We start from the raw sequence: 19,459 nt of genomic DNA on the forward strand, positions 1-19,459 counted from the left end.
CTGCTCCAGAGAAACGTGCCCTGAAGGCCTCCCCATGGAACAGGACATGGCCATGCCTCTTCACCTGGGTCCTGAGCAGGGAATGGTCCGAGAGGGTGAGTTAATACAAAGCCTTTTTACCAGGCCACCCGACTCCCACACCGTGATGCCGTGAACCGTCCTGGCGCTGAGCACCGCGCCACTTGCATCGCGGCAGATTGGTAGCTCCACGGGCAGGCGGGCAGTTGACAATCAAGGTCCTGTGTGAGCAGCACCTTGATCCCCTCCATGATAGAGGCGTCAGGCCCAGTGGAATGCCCCCCAGAGCGGGGAGCATGTGGAGGGGCAGCCGCAGGGGCTGGGCCTCACAAGCACTGAATTGCACGCCTTTCTGTTAGAAACCCGATTGATTCATCTTCCTCTCCGAGCTGGAATTCTGCCCACCCCACTAGGGTCATTGCTCTGCAGCGGCTCCTTCTCTTCAGCCAGGAAAGCTTTCTCCTGCCTTGATCCTCTCCCCGCTGAGGGCAGGCTGCACCGGGGACCAGCCATGGCTGCACAGCAATGGTGGGAGCCTGCTGCCATCTTCTGGACACGGAGCAGCCTTGCAATGATGCCCTCCCGGCAAGGCAGCATCGGTCTCGCTGGGTCAGATCTAGGTGCCCGGAAAGCAACCTCTCGCGGGGTGGAAACCCCACGCCCCGAGAGACGCAGGTCAGCTGACAGAGCCCCGGAGTCGCACTGGATCAGGGTGGTGAGTCACTTACAGTAACCCCTCCCGTCGGGTCTACGCTGACGCGCTGCAGTAGCACTGGGCCGCCACGTAGCAGAGCCCTGGTGCCCCCCCACTGGTGCCCTGGTCGGTGCCCTGGAGCAGGGGCTCACACGCCCAGCCCCAGCTCCATCATGCGCTGCTCTCCTTTGTGCTCCCCTCAGCTCCGGACTGTGCCGGGCAGCCCCCAGAGGCTGGCACCCCGCAGGAGCTGATCTTGCTGCGGGCTGGGCACGCAGGAGGGGAGCAGTGAGTGTCCAGCTCTGGGCCCCATGCTGTGGTGGCAGCATCATGGGGGGCAGCTACATTAGATTGTCATCTCACCCAAGATGGGGGCTCAGAGCACCCCACTCCCCCACCGCCGCGCTGCCATTCGTCACTGTCGCTGCGGGAGGGGCTGGGCCAATAGGTAGCTTCAGGCCAGGCTGGATGGAATAGTCCAGTTTCTTGCTGGCTGGGTGGGTGTGACAGGTCCCCCTGTGCCCAATCCACAGAGGATGCGAGTCTGTGCCAGCCCCTGCCTGCTTTTAGCTCAGGGGTCCTGCTCATTGCCTCAGGTGTCAGCTGAGAGGGTGGCCTTCACCCCTCCCCCTCCCCCTGCCCCTGCCCAGCACAGCAGCACAAGGCGTTTGTCTGAGAACAGGCCGGGCACCGCAGGTTTCCCACAGGCTGGTTTGAGGAGGCGTGATTGTGCCAGTTCTGATCTAGGAGACATCCGCAGGGCTGGCCGTGCTGCACTGTGTCCTGGGCAGAGTTGGGTCCCAGGACGTGGGAGCCTAGGAAATTCAAGCCTGGACAGGGATGCAGTGCTGCCAGCTTGTGGAATTGTACCGTGACAGTTGCTGGTTTTCATCGTATCCCTTGGAAGCATGTGAATGGGAGAGACTCGGCTGCCATTTTTTTTAAAAGGGGTGTTTCTGGCCATTGGGGGTCACCAAGAAAAGCTTGGAAAGGGGCCCCAAAATCAGACAGCAAATAAAAAGACCTCAACCTTATTATTTTTTAAATCTCATGGTTTTTGGAAGCCTGATGTCGATTTTTGAAGCTCCGGGATTGGCAATGCTGAGTCAAGGGCACAAGAGTTCAGTTGGGCATTTCCTAGGCTCCAGCTGGGAAGGGAATACTGAAAATACTGGTCAGATCTACAGATCCAGCGTAAGACAAGTGGGGATGCATCCAGACATCTGGCTCCTTAGCATAAAACCCCCAGGAGAGCTGGTCAGAAAATGGAACTGCTGCCTGGCAGTAAATTCCGACATTTCCACATTTGGTTTTGACCCACAAAGTCGAAATTTTTGTTTTTGTGGAATGGAAATTCCAAAATATTTTGGTTCAAAAACATTTAAACAACCAACTCAGGGTGCTTTGAAACTCTTCTAGTGTATTGATGGTCTCAAAATGCTTTGCTTAGGGAGCGTTGAAACAGCATACATTCATATAAAATATGAACTGTAATAAAGCAGACGATGTTCATTGAACTACAATAATGAAATACTGTCATAGAAAAGATTCAACCAACTGAAAAAGTTGAAATGAAATGAAACAAAACTCTCAACGAAATATTCCATTTCTCTTTCAAATCGGTTCAGAATTTGCCGTTGCAAAACTTTTCAGAATTGACACGTTCCTGAAAACTTTTGATTTCCACTTACCAGTGTTTTTTCCAATGGAAAACTGTTCAGGGGAGAATTTTCCTCCCAGCTTCCCAGGAGTCCTGTGGTGCTGCCACTCTCTGGTCCTGTAACTGCTTGGCTAAGATTATCTAATGGCATGTAGAGGAGTCAAGAGCACATCGCCTTCCAGTGGGATTTGGGCATCCAACTCCCTCAGGCTTCTGGGGAAATGACAGCCTGCAAAATACGTGCTCCTGTGCAAAGGCACCCAGTCCTGGTCCCCGGGATGGAGCGTTACTGTCTGCACCCCAGCCCTGCCTTTTGGCGACAAGACACATGACAGTGGGGTGCACTGATGGACAGTGAGGTGAGGTGACTCCCCTGACATGACTCGGGGGTCGGTGGCAGAGCCACGATGGAACCCAGGCATCCTGACAACCTGCCTTAATTGTAAGCCTACAGTCCCTGCACCACAATTAGCACGAGCGATTGACCCTGGCAATGGTGGAAGCCACCTTTCCGAGTCGCCCTGCAGCTGCTGCAATGATTAACCCAGGCCTCCGAAATCACCACTTCCCCAGCCAGCAAGGGGTGAGACGCAGAGACTGCCCCCTCCCCCACAGCCCCCTGTGCTCCCAGGAATGCACAGTGCCCCCTGGGCAAGGAGCCTTGTGCTTCCTCTGCCACCTCAGTGGTCCCTGTTGCCCTGTCTGTCCTGGGACAGTGGAAGGAGCCAGCTGAAGGGGAGGGTCAGTCGGGGGTCTCACACACATGCCCCCCTTGGGGATCCGCATGCCCAGCTCTGGGATGCATGACCAGGAGGATGGCTCCTGATCACCATCTGTGCCAGTCCTCACTGGCAGTATGCAGCATGTGCTGGCTGGGGCTCCCCTCTGATGTTGGGCTCACAGGCCCAGGGTGTCCTGCATCCAACAGCAGCAGCTGGTCTGCACCATCTATGTGTGCTGAGTGCATCCGCAGTGCCCGGCACTACCCTGCACCCAGTGCCCACAGAGCCTGCTTCTGCCTCTGCTGGGCAATCTCTGTGCTGTTCTGTGCCCCTTCAGACAGGCCTTTCTCTCCTGGAGTGTGTGCAGCACCGAGCGCAGCATGGCCCTGAGCTCAGCAGAAGCCTCCAGGTCCTGTGGCAATGCATGACCCCAGCTCATACAGTCTGTGTCCAATGAGCCCCATGCTTGCCTCCCATGCAGCACTTGGTGGGGAACCCACGGGCTGGCTGACAGGAGCGGGAACATGCCCAGCACGCTGCTCCTGCGGTGGCCTTTGCACTGGGCCTGATGGCAGCAGAGCTGTGAAATGCCCCTGGAATAGACGTGTTGCTCCAGACATCAAACCACAGAGCCGCCTTTTGGGTGACATCCACCCTCCCTGTGCAGACGCCAGAGGTGACAAGGTGGCCCCCAGGGCATGGTGTAAATGCTGGCGGGGGACTCTGCTCCCAAGAGAGGAACTGGGAGCTCCATATTTGTTTCTTGGTGAAGCCCGAGCCATAGGGCCATCCTCAGTGCCAGCCTGGCATGTGCGCCCTGCATGCTCCATTTCCCTGCCCCGTGGCCAGGCTGGCTCTGCAGGGCCAACACAATCCAAATAGATTTGAGTGCCTGCCCTGACCCTGCACGTGCTTCTCCACCCTGAGTGGTGCTGGTGCTCCCCTGGGTATTCCCAGCCGGGTGCTTGGTGCCCAGGGAAATCCTCGGCCAGCGGCCTGACAGCATGGATCAGGTGGGGTTTGGGTCTGCAGATGCCCTCAATCCCTGAGGAACTGCCAGCAACAGGTTGCTGTCAAGCGGAGACCAAATCCCCACATTCTCCCTCCTCCCAAGTGGTTAATCTGAGCTGCCAGAGCTGCAGTGCAGTAAGGCCTTTCTGTGGCATTTAATCAGATTGCTCTGCCCCAGCCTGGAGAAAGAGGAAAGGCCCGGTGCCCCCTGCTGCCTGTCCCACCGGCTCCAGGGCCACTCCCCTGGGCAATCATTAATCGCAGCCCTCCAAACAATGCAGGAAACAAACAAACAGCCAGGAGAAGGCCAGCACTTCCCAGCCCCTCGGGGAGCTGGAGCAGGCAGCGCCAACCGGTTCCCTGTGGTGGCAGCTTGTTCCACTGCCAGCACCTGACCCAGGCGGGGCCTTTGCCTTGGGAAGGTCAGGTGGGGCGGCAGAAGGAGCTGGCCAGGAAGGCATGTAGGCTGGGGAAGGAATTCCAGCCGGTGGCTCGAAGGCTTTCATCTCCTGGAGCCATGAAGCACCGGGCCTTTTGGACTGCACTGGAATACACCTGCCGACTGCTGGGCATCTCCACTGCAGCAGGTAAGAGGCAGCGTCGCCCTTCATGCTTGGGGGAGTCGACAGCTGGAGCAAAGTAACAGGCGGTGCATGAGCATCCGGACGCCTTGGTTCTATTCCTGGCTCTGACTGTGCCACCTTCCCTTCCTCCATCTGCCCACTGGGGATGATGAGCCTTGGGGCCTAGAAAGCGAAACATGAGATGTTGTTATTCCCCATTGCTAAGTGTCAGTGAGTGCGTCCTCTGGCAGGTGGGGCTGGTGGATGGGGCTCAGCAATGCCTGGAAGCTGGGAGCCACAGGGACTACTGCTGAGAAGGAAGGTTAGTTCCCCATGGTATGGGCTGGGGCAGCAGAGTAACCTGGATCCATGGAGGGAAGGTCCTCATGCTCAGTGGAAGAGGCTGCTCCAAACTCTGAGCAAAGCTGGGGGAAAAGTTGTCTTGTCCCAAGCGGGATGAAGAGAAGAGTCCCAGCGCTGGTGAACATGCTGCTGCAGCATTGCTCCTCTGCCTTCCTACTAAGTTGTCAGAGAGCAGATTCAGGGAGCTGTTTGCTCTTTCCTTGCAATGCAAACATCATAGACTCCCCCACCTGTTTACATGGCTCCCTCTGCCAAATGGCCAAGGCTGAAGGACCAAATTTTGGTTGGAGGAAGTTGCCTTTGGCTGTGGGTGACATACCAGGTGAGAGCTGAAAAGGGAATATTTGAGCTGGCTTCTCCACGGCTGAATGTGCAGAAAATCTCCCCCTGCAAACCCCAATGATGTAGAATAGCCATTGCAGGTAAAAACTGCTGCATTGAAGGGGAGAGTCAAGTGCAGAGGGTGGGGGCGGGAGCAACAAATTCTATTCATGGCACTGGCACCAATTTGCTGGGGCCTTGGGCAAGCCACTTAATCATTCTGTGTCTCAGTTTCCCCATCTATAAAGCAGGGACAAAGACACCTACCCCTGGGTGCTGAAGGTGATTGCTTCTGTAATTTTTGGCTGGGTGATGTAGCTGTGCAGAATCTCACTAGAGTCGGCAAGTGGGTCCTGTTGGCAGATCCTGCTTCATTCCAGATGCTAGTTTGCCAGAGTAGGGCATTGCAAACCTGTGTCTCTCAGCATTTCCCAGATGAGCAGCAGCAAGCTCTGGGAGACACCTCACACGGCCATGGGGCAACAAGGGGCAAGAGACAAAGAGGTCAGCTCAACTAAGCCGACCCCGAGCACAATCCTGGGGCTGAACACATGGACGGATGGCACACAGCTAGAGTGCTGGCTGCTGGCTCTGGAATGTACTCCCCACAGCTAACTGCGCTGGCCAGGCACCGATAGAAAGGGCAATGCTGCAGGGCAAACAGACTGGAGAGATTCTGCCCTCTGGGGCTCTTACAAACTGGCACATAGGAGCACAGAGGGGTGAGTCTGTGTATGAGACGAGCTGGATCGCAGCTATGCAGACCTCGATCACACACACACACACACACACACACACACACACACACACAGAGAGTAAGGCTCACACTCTCCCCTAAGGCTCCATTGATAATAGAGGATGCTTGCCCAGGAGACAGCCCGACCCCAGTGCCACGTGCCAACAGAGGATAAAGAGCTGAAATCATAAGTAGCTTACAATGTTGAGACGTCTTCCTGGAGTGTAATCTCTCTCTCTCTCTCGCTCATGGCAATGGTGTTTATATTGCAGTATCTTGTGCTGTCTTCCTTAGCTCCTCTGGAAATTAGCAAAAGTCAGCACCCCTGCAATGTGGGAACTGCCTTGGACTGTGCTACGGAGCCCTGTACTTTTCCATCTCTCCACTCTGGGCTCTGCACAGCATCACTTGCCTTCCCCAAAAGACCCCAGCGAGGGGTCTCCATGTTTCATATCTCCCTGTGCTGCCTGAGGCTGTCGCTGGAGGGAGGGATGGTGTTTGCTGCCCAATGAGGTACAGGTGGTTTTGCATCCATTACTTTAATGCTAAAAAGGTTGGGAAATGGAGACCACAGGGAAAAGAGTCCCCAGAGCTCAGAGCCATCCGAACAGACTTGCCAAAGGAAGAGGCTAATGGATCAGCCTCGCTCATAGATTCTGGATGGTGTTGGGGGATTCCATAGACTGGCCCTCAACAGAGTCAGTTGGAGAGGCAAAAAATATCCCCTTCCCCACCACCCCAAGGTCTGAGCGCGCTGGCTCCCCATGATTGGTGGAGCCATATTAGTCGCTGATCAGGCAGGCCCGTGATTGGTGAAACCGTGTTGTTAGTTGATCATCAGTGATCAGGCAGTCCCGAGACTGGTGCATCCATATTGTTCGTTGTTGGTTAGTGATCAGGCAGCCCCATCATTGACGGAGCAATGTGGTTTGTTGATGATCAGTGATCAGGCAGCCCCATGGTTGGTGGAGCCATGTGGTTTGTTGATGGTCAGTGATCAGGCAGTCCTGTGATTGATAAGAATGGTTGGGAAATCCGAAAGTTTCACAGATGACTCTCCTGCTGAAAATCCGTACTGGGAGAAGAATTGTTAGTTGTTCCAAATTCTCCTGTTTAAACTGTTTAATTCATAATTTTGTGCCTGTGTCTTAGGCATGGCTCAGATCACAGAGAGCAAATAGCCCAAGCAAACAGGCCACCAGGCTGATGATACTTGGTCCAAACTGTTCAGGCTACACTTGTGAATCAGCAGGAGAGGAGCAGAAATCAGGAGGCAATCCTGCACCATTCACTTGCTGGAAAAAAGATTGAATAAAGAAGATGACCAGTCCTGCTCCCGAGCATGGCCTGCTGGCTGGCTTCGAATTCCCCCACACTCAATTCTGTCTGCATTTGTAGTGATGATCATCCAGGGACCTGCACAGCCCCAGGGCAGCAAACCCCTGCACTTTGTGCCCAGATTCCCAGAGCATGTCAGTATTGGTGCGAAGGGCCAGAGAACAGCACAGAGTCAGAAGTCTTGTACCCATTCACAGAGCCAGCAGGGCAGCCCCGCTGCTCCAAGCTGGAGAGACCACTTCTAAGGAGCACGACGGGAGTTCACTCCTTGACGGTTTGGCTGGGGCAGCTGATCAGCAGACCAGCTCATGCCAGTTATGATACAGTGTCCCCAGGAACTGGCCTAGGACCCGACACATTGTACAAAGGCATCGGAATAGCCAATGGCACTCCTGACCTGCTCTGGAGTCAGGCCAGTGTCTTCAGTTCCCATGGTGATGGTCTATGGTGGGCATATTAGCTGTCCAGAGGCAGTTCTCCTGTACCCAGAGCTAGTGACTCGGAGCTGATATGAAATGGGTGCAACAGATGTGCCTGAGTCCATACGGACAGAAACCACAGATGATACCAGGCATTGCCAAAGATCCCCAAGCAAAGGGCCTATTTGCACTGCCTGCCCTGCTGGGCTCCCACCAGCAGGGGTCACTGTAAACCCACGCCTGTGAACCAGCACTTGGTGGGAGGGACACACACCCAGCTGTGTCTTGGTGGCTGTGACCATATGGATAGCTGCGCTTACTCATGCCAGATTTTGTCAATGTTGCCATGTCAGCCATCTTGATTACTCCCTTTCCCACTGAGTCGGTCCCTGGGAGTTTTGCCGTGGGGTCAGGAGTTCACCCTGTGCCTCCATGAATCCCCCCACAGGCAAGTCCCAGAGGGTGAGTTACTGACCAGTGACACCCCTGGGACAGTCAGCCCAAAGGGACGCAGGATGCTACTGGAAGCAACTCTTCCAGGCTTAACGCCTCCCGGCCAAGCAACCAAGCGTCCTGCCCCATGCAGTCACCAGACAGAGCCTCTGCATTGGCTTTTCGGGCATGGTCATCCTCCATCTCGGCGCCATGTAGACCCACACAGGTGCACTCACAAGGTAAGCTCTGGCTCCACTAGCACGTGGGCTGATAAGGGCCTGGGGAGCACCGGGAAACCCTCATGAATGCCCTGCTGTGCCAGGACCTGTGGGTTTATACAGTGAAACTCCAACCTCATCCCCTGTCCGCCCTCGTGGTGTGAGTGTGACACCCCTGAGATCTGAAGTAAAGCCCCGGTCTGGCAGAGCAGATGTGAACCCACAGGACCTTGTAAGTACTTATAGACTGCAATTAACTCACTCCTTAGCCTTCTCTTTGTTAAGCTAAATAGACTCAGATTGCTCAGTCTATCACTATAAAGCAGGTTTTCTAAGCTTTAGTCATTCTCGTGGTTCTACTCTAAACCCTCTCCAATTTATCAACATCCTTTTTGAACCATGGGCATCAGAACTGGACATGGTATTCCAGCAGTGGTGACACCAGTGCCAAATACTTGAGAATCCCCTGTTTATGGAGCTGAGGATCATATTAGCCCTTTTGGCCACAGCATCACACTGGGAGCTCATGTTCAGCTGATTATCTACCATAGCCCCCAGATCTTTTTCAGAGTCACTGCTTCCCAGGATAGAGCCCCCCAGCCTGTAAGTAAGGCCTACGTTCTTTGTTCCCATGTGTACACATTTACATTCATCTGTATTAAAACAAATATTGTTGCTTCCACCCAATTTAACAAGATACCCAGATCGTTCTGTATCGGTGACGTGTCCTCTTGATTATTTGCCACTCCCCCAATTTTGAGGTATCTGCAAACTTTGTCAGTGATGATTTTGTTTTCTTCCAAGTCATTGATAAAAATGTTAAATAGAAAAGGGCCAAGAACTGATCTCTGTGGGACCCCAATGGAAACACACCCACTCCATGATGATTCCCTGTTTATGATCACATTTTGAGACCTATCAGTTAGCCAGTTTTTAATCCATGTAATGTGTTCCGTGTTAATTTTATATTGTTCTAGTTTTTTAATCAAAATGTCATGCAGTACCAAGTTAAATGCCTTTCTGAACTCTATGTATATTACGTCAACACTATTACCTATATTACCCAAACTTGTAATTTCACCAAAAAAGATATCCAGTTAGTTTGACAGGATCTATTTTTCATAATCCTGTGTTGATTGGCATTAATTACATTACCCTCCTTTAATTCTTTATTAATTGAGTGCCATATCAGCCACTCCATTATCTTGCCTGGGATCAATGTCTCCTAGAACTTTCCCAGTGCTCCAAGACTTATTGAAAATCAACATTAACAGTCCAGCAAGTTCCTCAGCCAGCTCTTTTAAAACTCTTGGGTGCAAGTTATCTGGACTTGCTGATTTAAAATATCTAACTTCAGTAGTTTCTGTTTAACATCCTCCAGAGATACTAGTGAAATGGAAAGATAGTTATCCTCACCATGTGATAAGACAGTTTCAACTGTTTTTTCTCCAAATACAGAAGAGATATATTTATTGAATACTTCTGCTTTTTCTGAATTATTATTGAAAATTCTAGGATTTCCATCTAGCAGTGGATCGACACCATTGTCAGGATTATTTTTGTTCCTACTATATTTTTAAAACTTCTTCTTATTGTCCTTAACTGTGCTGGCCATTTATTTCTTCTTGTGTCCCTTTGCTGCCCATATCAGTTTTCTACAATTCCTAACTTCTGATTTACATTCATTATTAACAATTTCCCCTTTCTTCCATTTGGAAGTATAACAGGCTTGCCTGCACTGCTCCCCACTGCAGGAAGGAACCCAGAACTGAACACCTGTGTGTCTTAGTACCTAGACTGTTGACAGTGGTTCTCCTTTAGCGGGAGTGGAAAGGATGTGTGATTTTGGAGCAGGAGGATTTAGGTTCTAGCCATGTTTGTATCTGGAACCTAGCTGTGCTCTCAGCACAAAGCTCATTGACTCAGCTCAGACCCACTCAGTGTGTGGTTGTGTTGTGCATTATACACCTAGGGAGTTATGCCACAGGCTTGGGAGACACTTCTGTTTTCACATCACACACCAGCCTTTGTGAGGATCAGAGCCCCCTGCAGCCCCTTCCCCCCCATTCGCCATCCCAGGAACACACCCATCCTGTCCTTCCCTTCAGGGGTTAACGAGGCAAGCTGGAGCTTTCCTGGGAATGCAGCTCCCAGGCCCCAGTTGCAAGCCAAGGAAGGGTCTCAATGCGCTCAGGCCCTTAATCCACCTTAGTGCATAATCCCCTGCCTGGCTGTGTGGGCCGAGAGGCCGCACCGTGTAGCATCGAGCGACAGCTCATTCCAGGCTGCTAAGCCGCCTGCCCATCTTTGTGCTTTCTGTTGTTTAGTAAGTGGCATTATCGCCATGGCTACAGCCACTATTAACATAGCTGGCATGGTTGGCATGCTTTCTCCTGCCGCTACTGATCCTCCCCCCGCAAGGTAGCCAGGGCTGGGCTTGGTAGGGGCAGGAGGCCGAGGCCAGTGGGATTGGCCCTTCCAGTAAGGACAAGCACTGTACTGCAGGGGAGGAGGCCAAGAAGGTTGGCTAGGTGGTTAGGGCCAGGAAGGCGAGGAGGCTAAAGGGAGCTGGATAGACTGAGGTGGGATCTTCTGATGCTGTCAGTGTTGACCAGGTGATAACAAAGTCAATGGGTCTTGGCTTGACCCTCTGCCCCCACGAATGGAAAATGTTTATCCCTCTCTATCCATGTGTGCTGAGTGAGGGAGACACCCCACCAGGGGAGTGGGGGAAGAAAAGGGGCAGCAGGTCTGTGCAGGGCAGAGCCTGAGGAGATGGGCAGGGAAGGGGCTCATGGCCTCATGCTGCGAGTGTGCCCATATGCATCAGGTAGAGATGGGCCCTGGGCCAAACTGCAGGATCCACATTCCCCAGCTGGAGCCAGAGCCGGCCTCCAGACTTTGTGCTTCAGTCAAACCCAAGTGGCGGGCTCAGCTCAGGGCAGTGGGCCCGTGACACGTGGATGGTCAGACTAGTCCTGCTCTGTGGACGTTGGGCTTGGGGCCATCACTTCCCTGTCATCCAGGACGCACGTGGCTCCTAAATCAGCAACGCCAGAAGTTTAGGCAGCAGCAGAGCGGGCATCTGCATCCTGCCCATCTCGCCCTGCCCCAGGAAGGTGGGAGGCTCTGGCCGAATCTGGACAGCATCGGCAATAGGACAGTCCCCCTGCAAGAGACATTGGCCCGAAGCCGCGCAGAGGTAGCCAGGGCTGACCCAGCTGCCTGCTGCCTGGCACAGCTCTGTGACAATGTCCTAGCAGGCACCATGGGAAGGCAAACAAACTGCTCTGCCTCCCGTGCAGCCACAGCACAGGGCACTGACCAGCCAGCATCCGGGCACCTGCAAGCCAGCCCCTCCCCTGGCCTGAAGCACCGCAGTGCTCAGCTTCGCGCTCCACTCCTGGGCGGCAGAGCAGCCTCAGGGAAGGGCTTGTCCCTGGGGAGCCTGCTCCCTCTGTGAGTCCCTCAAAGGCCAGGACTGGCCAGGATCAGAGCCAGACACCGTTATTTAATGCCACTTTGGTTGAGCTGTGAAGAAGTCTGCTAACCTAGCTGTGTGGACAGGGGCCAAGCACTGTCACACCCGGAACAGGTCATTGCAAATGGCTAGTGTGCGCTATAGCAATGTCTGGAGATACCAGCCAGGGATCGGCTGCCCGGCGCTGCACACTCACCACTAAGGAAAGCACTGGTCCTGCCTCATACAGCTAATGCCCTCGGCACTGCCTCCTGCAATGATTTGCAAACGTGTGTTAGGTGGTTCTGGCTGGCTGCTCCTGCTTTAAACACAGTCAGACAGAGAGATCTCACTAATGTAGTACCCCATCACACACACACACACACACACACACACACACACATACAGATCTCGCTAATGTACTACTCCCCCAGTCCACACACACACAGAAGCATCACACACGCAGCCTCTCGCACACTGTCTCACAGATACATCGTCTCACACATTCAAATAGTCACACACATGAGAGTCACAAACATACACCCAGTCTCACACACACACAGAGTGTCACACTCACTCACACACACAGCAGACTCCTCTGGGACCTGCCATGGGATCGTGGGTTTGCATGGGGCCTTGTGGCTACAGCCCATTTCCCACAAAGCTTTCCCATGCGGGCTCAGTGCCAGGGCACTTGTGCCAACCCATCCGCAAGGGGGAGGCAGCCTGATGCCCTCTGCCATGCCCAGCCCGGCTGAGTCTCTCTGGCCCTGGTATGGCCCCTAGTATCTGCGGGCTTCCCCAAAGGCTCAGGGCTGGCTGCCAGCCTGTGCAGCTTGTCTGGCCTTCTGGCCTCCACCCACAGACAGTCCCTGGGGAGTAGCCCAGGCTGGGGCTGCTTGTGCAGGAGCAGTGGGTGTTCATGGCACTCCCCTGGCAGGGAATGGGAGGGTCCCACTGTGCCCTGCCACACCCTGCACCAGGTCTGTCCAGAGGCCAATGCGGGCCCAAGTGGCTGGGGCAGGAGACACCTTTGGTCTCTCAAACCCTGCCTCCAGGGATGGTAGCAAACCCTGCAGGGCAGGAGTGGCTGCAGCCTCCATGGGATGCTGGCAGCGCTGGCAGCTAGAAGGGGCACCTGGAGGGGTGAAGGCCGAATGCAGAGGCCAAGGTGGCTACTTAAGCCTGTCCCCTGCCTTGGCCAGGTGTTGTAGGCTGAGCGGTGTGCGGGACTGGGCTGCTGGCTAGGCCGGGCAGCTTATCCCCAGGCTGCCCAGCAGAGACAGGCCCAGCTGCAAACTCCAGCTCTTGCTCCAGAGCCACACTTGAGGCCTGGCCCTGCTGGTGCCTGGGACTCAAGGCACATGAAGGGCCTGAGGTGGGTCAACTCACTCACAAGCCTCATGGCCAGCCCACAGCAGCCGAAGTCTCCTTTGGCCCTGCCCCGCCCCCCCAGGCACACCCTCAGGATAGGGTTGCCATGTGTCCAGTTTTCAACTGGAACGCCCGGTCAAAAAGGGACCCTGGCGGCTCTGGTCAGCACTGCTGACTGGGCCATTAAAAGTCCAGTCGGCGGCACAGCAGGGCTAAGGCAGGCTCCCTGCGGCTCCTGGAAGCAGCAGCATGTCCCCCCTCCGGCTTCTACATGTAGGGGCAGCCAGGGGGCTCTGCACGCTGCCCCCGTGCCAAGCATCAGCTCTACAGCTCCCCTGACCCCCTACTGCACCCCAACCTTCTGCCCCAGCCTTGATCCCCCTCCCACCCTCCAAACCCCTTGATCCCAGCCCAGAGCACCCTCCTCCATCCCAAACCCCTCATCCCAAGCCCCACCCCAGAGCCCGCCCCCCCAACCGGAGCCCTCACACACACCCCTGTGCCCCAGCCTCCTGCCCCAGCCCAGAGCCCCCTTTTGCACCCCAAATCCCTCATCCCCATTCCACACCAAAGCCCACACCCCCAGCCAGAGCCCTCACCCACCCTCAGCCCAACCCCCAGTCCCAGCCTGGAGCTCCTCCCACACCTTGAACCTCTCACTTCTTGCCCACACCAGAGCCCGCACCCTCTGCCCAGAGCCCTCACCCCCTCACTCCCTCCCACACCCCAACCTTCTGCCTCAGCCTGGAGCCCCCTCCCATACTCTGAACCCCTCGGCTCCACCCCCCAGCCTGGAGCCCCCTCCTACACCCCAAACCCCTATCCCTGGCCCCACCCCAGAGCCCATACCCTCGGCCGGAACCCTCAATCCGTCCCGCAACCCCCTGGACCACTCGGAGCAGGGGATAGTAGCACCAGCAAGGGTGACAATCCCCCCCCCCATGCAGGTACCCGCTATGCACACAGCTTGCACACAGCTGGGGAAGGGCCGACAGTGAGACTGCGTTTCTGGGGCTGGTGGTCCTTTGCCATGATGCACGTGAGGCCGTTCCCAGTGAAGGGTGCCACGGAGACTCCAATGCTCATTGAGTACCAGAGAGTCCCAATGCCCTATGCAAAGTGGGGGGAGCAGCAGCACTACCCCATTAGGGAAACTGAGGCATGGAGTGGTTCAGTGATTAGCCTAAGGTCTGTGGCAGAGCCAATGACAGACCCCAGCCCTCTTGGCTCCAACCCTCTGCTCTAATCACTGGACACTCCGCCTTCCCTCCCCACCCCCACCCAGCCAAGGGCCACGTGAAGAACAGGCAGGGCAGTGCTGGGGTGGGCATTGCCATGACTCCAGTGCTGCCTTCTCTCTGCAGTGCTGGTTGGAGTGGGAGCGGAGACTCTGCAGCGCGGGCAGTTCCAGAGCCTGGCTGTCTACCTGCTGTGAGTATCGCTGGGGTTACGGTGGGGAGTGGCTCTGCCATCAGGCCAAGCGGCCCTCTCCTGGCTTCACCGTGTAGGAGTCTGGGACCTGTGAGACGTGGGGCAGCCCAGCGCTGCCTGCCCCCGTGGAGCTGGCCAGGGGCCGCAGCGCGCTGTGACCTCCCCTGTGCAACAGCTGAGCAGGGGGAGCTGGGGCTCTGGAGCCCAGCTGTCCGGCACTAGGTAGAGTGTCCTAGCCCCACACTGGCCCCGCCGCCCCCATGGCTTGGCCAGGCCTGGTCCTCATGGTCCCCCACTTCAGTTTCTCAGGGGCAGCAGTTTCCATCTGCGAAGTCTCCTTCTTCGTCAGCCTGCTCCTGGGCATGTGTATCAGGTGAGTACTCCATGCCCACGCCCCGTGTGTCCTGCCCACGCCCACACCCTATGTGCCTTTCCATGCCCCTATACACTCCACTCACCTCACACCCCTTGCACCCTGTCCATGCCCTCTGCTCACCCCATGCCCAAACCCCGTGTGCCTTGCCCATGCCCCCGTGCACCCTGCCCACCCCACACCTACACCCTTGTGCGCCCTGCCCATGCCCCCCAACCATATTCCCTGTGGACTCCATCCACCTCACATCCCCATCTCCGGGTGTCCTGCCCATGCCCTCTGGGTACCCCACACCCATACACCCCTTATGAGCCGTGCCCACACAGCTCTCATGCACCCTCCCATATATCCCACCCACACTTCCATGCATCCTGCCCACACCCCTCCCCCTGCTTCCCCTTGTCCCTCACCCACACCCAGCTGAGGGCACAGGGCTGACCAGGTGGGGTTGCAGACCCACCTCCAAGGGAGCCTGCCCCCTGCTGGCAGCACCAAACCCTCCTTGCTAGTTATGCTGCTGCCACCGGGGCCTGCATGTGTCACTCACACTTTCCTGGCCTCTTCCTCAGGGACTGGGCACCCATGGTTGTGTCCCGGGCCTTGGGGAATGGGTGAGAATGCTCGGAGCTCAGCCCTGTGCCCCCTGCACTCCATGGACCACTCAAGTCTTAGCCAGCCCCATGTCCAGGCCCAACCTGGTGCTCTGAGTTATGGGGCCAGTGGGCACCAGAGGGGCATTCAGACCCAACCCTGCCAGCCATGAGGCTCTGTTGCTGGTGACCGGCTCTCCCTGCCCAAGCCCTCACCTGCCCCTCTCTCCCCAGCTACCAGCCGGGCTCCCTGGCACACACCTTCTGGAAGCGAACCACACAGCCAGCAAGCTTCCAGAAATTCCTGGGCTATGTGCTGCTCTCAGTAGCCTGCTTCCTGCATCCCGTCCTGGTCTGGCACGTCACCATCCCTGGTGAGGAGCGCGCTGGGGCCATGTACAGCATGGGGGGCAGGGGAATGGGGTAAGGAGGTGGGTGCCAGGCTGGGGTGGCATGGCCCAGCTCTGATGAGATAGGATGCCAGGCTGGAGGCCATGGCCCGGCTGTGATGGGACTAGGATGCCAGGCAGGGGGGGCCATGGCCCGGCTGTGATGGGACTGGGGTGCCAGGCAGGGGGGGCCATGGCCCAGTTTTCCTGGTGACCCCTCCCCAGCTCTTTGCCATGTCTCGTCTTCGGTGCCTTTTCCCAGGCTCTATGCTGGTGCTGACTGGCTTGGCCTACTTCCTGCTGAGCAAGCGGAAGAAGAGCCCGGTGCACCGGGAGGCGCAGGGGCCACTGGAGCAGTATGTGGACCCCTGTGCCATGGCTGCAACCTCCACGGGCTGTGGTGACACCGAGCAGACCTACACCTTCCCCAGGGGGCGCCGAGAGCAGCACACCTCCCTGCTCGGCCAAATGAAGAGCATACTGAAGGGCAGTGAGGACAAGGGTGCTGGCTGGCTCGCTGAGCCTTCCCCAACCCCGCCCACCCCTGCTCCGCCCACCCCAGCCCAGGGCAAGCAGGTGCACTTCCAGGAGAAGCTGGTGAGGATCATCCCCTCTGTCAGCGAGAGCGCGGATGAGGCGGAGAGTGAGGCTGAGGAGACCACGTCCGACACAGCCCCAATCCTCGGGCCCACAGAGACCCCGCTCCTCATCACGCCCCTCAGTGCCACAGGTCTGTTCTGAGCGCTCACCCACCTCGCCCGCAGCCTGGGGCGAGTGGCAGCAGCCTGGAGCTCCCCACCTGCTGGCCCGGGGCCTGGCCTTAGGGCTTGGACATGCTCCCCCTGTGGCCCAGGTGCCATGGGCAGAGCTGACCCATCTGGAGCAGGGCAGCCCCCACCAGGTGTGGTCCTGATGCCCAGGAGCCCAGCCAACCCCCCACAACTAACACTTGCTGCTGCAGGCTGGAAGGTGGGACTGGCGGGTGCTATGCCAGCTTCCGGGGCTGGCTGCAGCACTGGCATTCAGGGAGCTGTCCTGGCTATTCACTTGCTGGGGCTGGACCAACCTCTGGGCAAAGCCCTTCGGTTCCCATCTTTATCTGGTGGAACGGTTCCTGGGACTTTATCAATGTGTGTTCCAAACTGCAAACAGGGCAAACAAATCCACTAGTTTTCTGGGTAAATATCAGGGTTAATCCTGCGGTGGGAGTGGGGGATGGAGAAAGAGCACCAAATCAAGCCCAGTCAGAGTGGTGAAGTGACAGCCCTTCCATGCCGTGGTTTATGTCATGAGCTGTATATCAGCTGTGTCTGTCGGTCTGTCTTTCGCTCCGTTGCCTTCCTTTAACAGACAACCTCACATTCACACTGCACTTAACTTACTATTAACAGAGAGGCGTCTGCTAGTGGGAAGGGTTGGATTTTCTTAACCTAATCACTATTTTCATGTACTTGAGCGGTCCCAAATTCAGATGAAAATCACTTAAAACCAAATAGCTTTGGTGAAACCCTGGGCACCCACCCACACACACACACTCACACACACACACACACACACACACTCGCCATGGGATCCTGACAGGCTCTGGCCATGTGTCAGTACCCCCTGGGCACTGGTCCCACCCCCGTGGGATCCATGCAGGCTCTGCCCCAGTGGACTGAACCAGGCTGTGCTCAGCGTATTTCCAGGACAGCGAAGCCTTCGCTCTCGGACATTTTCCAGCCACTCCATGGGCATCTGCTCAGTGCTAGGAAATCAGTACCAGCAGAGTCTCAGCATCCGTCCTGGCCCCCCACCCTGCTGCTGTGTGGTTAGCCCTGGGCCGTGCTCCCCAGCCAGCTGGATCTAACTCCCAGCCCCTTGGGCCTTTGGCTGTCTCACAGCAGCATCGCTGATAAGCCACAGGGAATGGAGCCAGCCTAGGGCCATCAGATGCCATCTCCCACTGCTCCCCCAGGAGCGGTTGTGGGGTCACGCGGGAACAAGGGACACAGCACTCCCACCTGCCTGCTGTTTGCAGGAGAGGGCTGGTTGCCTGAGTCCCTGCAGCCATCCTCCCTCCTCCCGTGTCCTAGAGCATGGCCCTGGGACAGAATGGGTTGGGTCCATCTTCCAGCGCCAAGGTCTGCCCTGCCCTGCACCACCCAGGGGAGCAGCACCTCCAGGGATAGGAACTGGGGACTGACGACCAGGGTCCAGCCTGGGTTTGGTCACAAAGATCCCCTTGGGACTGTCGCCTGATGTGCTGAAATTACCTCTGAGCCCATTTTCACTGCCAGCTTGGGACTCTAGAACCCTGCCTTGTTGAGCCAGACATGCAAGCCTGCTGCAACACAGACCCAGGAACTGGGCCATGCCCCCAAAGCTGCAAACTTTAACTAAAAACAGCTCAGCAAGTTATCTGTCTCCAGCACCCAGACACCCAGCTCCCAATGGGATCCAAACCCCAAATAGATCTGTTTTACTCTGTATAAAGTTTATACAGGGTAAATTCATAAATTGTCTGCCCTCTATAACACTGATAGAGAGAGTTGCACAGCTATTTGCTCCCCAGGATAGTAATCACTTACTCTGGGTTTATTAATAAACAAAAGTGATTTTATTAAGTATAAAAAGTAGGATTTAAGTGGTTTCAAGTAATAACAGCCAAAACAAAGTAAGTCATAAATCAAAATAAAACAAAACAAACAAGTCTAAGCCTAATACATTAAGAAACTGAATACAGGTAAACCTCACCCTCCGCGATGTTCCAATAAACTTCTTTCACAGACTAGACTCATTCCTAGTCTGGGCCCAATCCTTTTCCCTGGTACAGTCTTTGTTAGATCCAGCAAACATCTCAGGTGGTAAGCAGGGGTTTTCTCATGACTGACAGCCCCTTTTGTCCTGCTCCACCCCCTTTTATAATTTTGGCACAAGGTGGGAATCTTTTGTCTGTGCTTGTCCATACCCCCGCCTCATCAATGGAAAAGTACAAGGATTAAGATGGATTCCAGTATCATGTGACATGGTCACATGTCACTGTAAGACTCCTAGTCTCCATTCTTCCTGGGTTGGCCCACATATACACAGGAAGGCTTGCAGGTAAATAAACCATTTACAACCAATTTCCCTAATCAATGGGAGCCATCAAGATTCTAAACCACCATTAATGGCCCACACATTGCATAATTACAATAGGACTCAGAATTATACTTCATATTTCTAGCTTCAGAAACAAGAATGATACGTGCACACAAATAGGAGGAATATTTCAGTAGTTTCTAACCTTTGTTATGATTCCTTACAAGAGACCTTTTGCAGAAAGCATATTCCAGTTACATCATATTCACACTCATAAGCAT

General features: G+C 55.5%; 1 protein-coding gene across 1 annotated transcript; it reads left to right on the forward strand.

The window, feature by feature from the left end:
- Nucleotides 1–4,435: 4,435 nt before the first annotated feature.
- TMEM72 (transmembrane protein 72) lies at nucleotides 4,436–18,452 on the forward strand. Its single transcript, XM_038410973.2, has 5 exons — nucleotides 4,436–4,692; nucleotides 14,697–14,763; nucleotides 15,065–15,136; nucleotides 15,961–16,100; nucleotides 16,378–18,452. The coding sequence occupies exons 1-5, from the start codon at nucleotides 4,623–4,625 to the stop codon at nucleotides 16,854–16,856; spliced, it is 828 nt and encodes a 275-aa protein (XP_038266901.1). The 5' UTR covers nucleotides 4,436–4,622; the 3' UTR covers nucleotides 16,857–18,452.
- Nucleotides 18,453–19,459: the final 1,007 nt, after the last annotated feature.

Source organism: Dermochelys coriacea, chromosome 7 (assembly GCF_009764565.3).
Source record: "Dermochelys coriacea isolate rDerCor1 chromosome 7, rDerCor1.pri.v4, whole genome shotgun sequence".
Lineage (NCBI taxonomy): Eukaryota > Metazoa > Chordata > Testudines > Dermochelyidae > Dermochelys > Dermochelys coriacea.

Coding starts and splice junctions, on each gene's coding strand:
- TMEM72 (XM_038410973.2), top strand. CDS start 4,623: ATGAAGCACCGGGCCTTTTGGACTGCACTGGAATACACCTGCCGACTG. Junction 4,693..14,696: donor GGGCATCTCCACTGCAGCAG/GTAAGAGGCAGC, acceptor TTCTCTCTGCAG/TGCTGGTTGGAGTGGGAGCG. Junction 14,764..15,064: donor AGCCTGGCTGTCTACCTGCT/GTGAGTATCGCT, acceptor CCCCCACTTCAG/TTTCTCAGGGGCAGCAGTTT.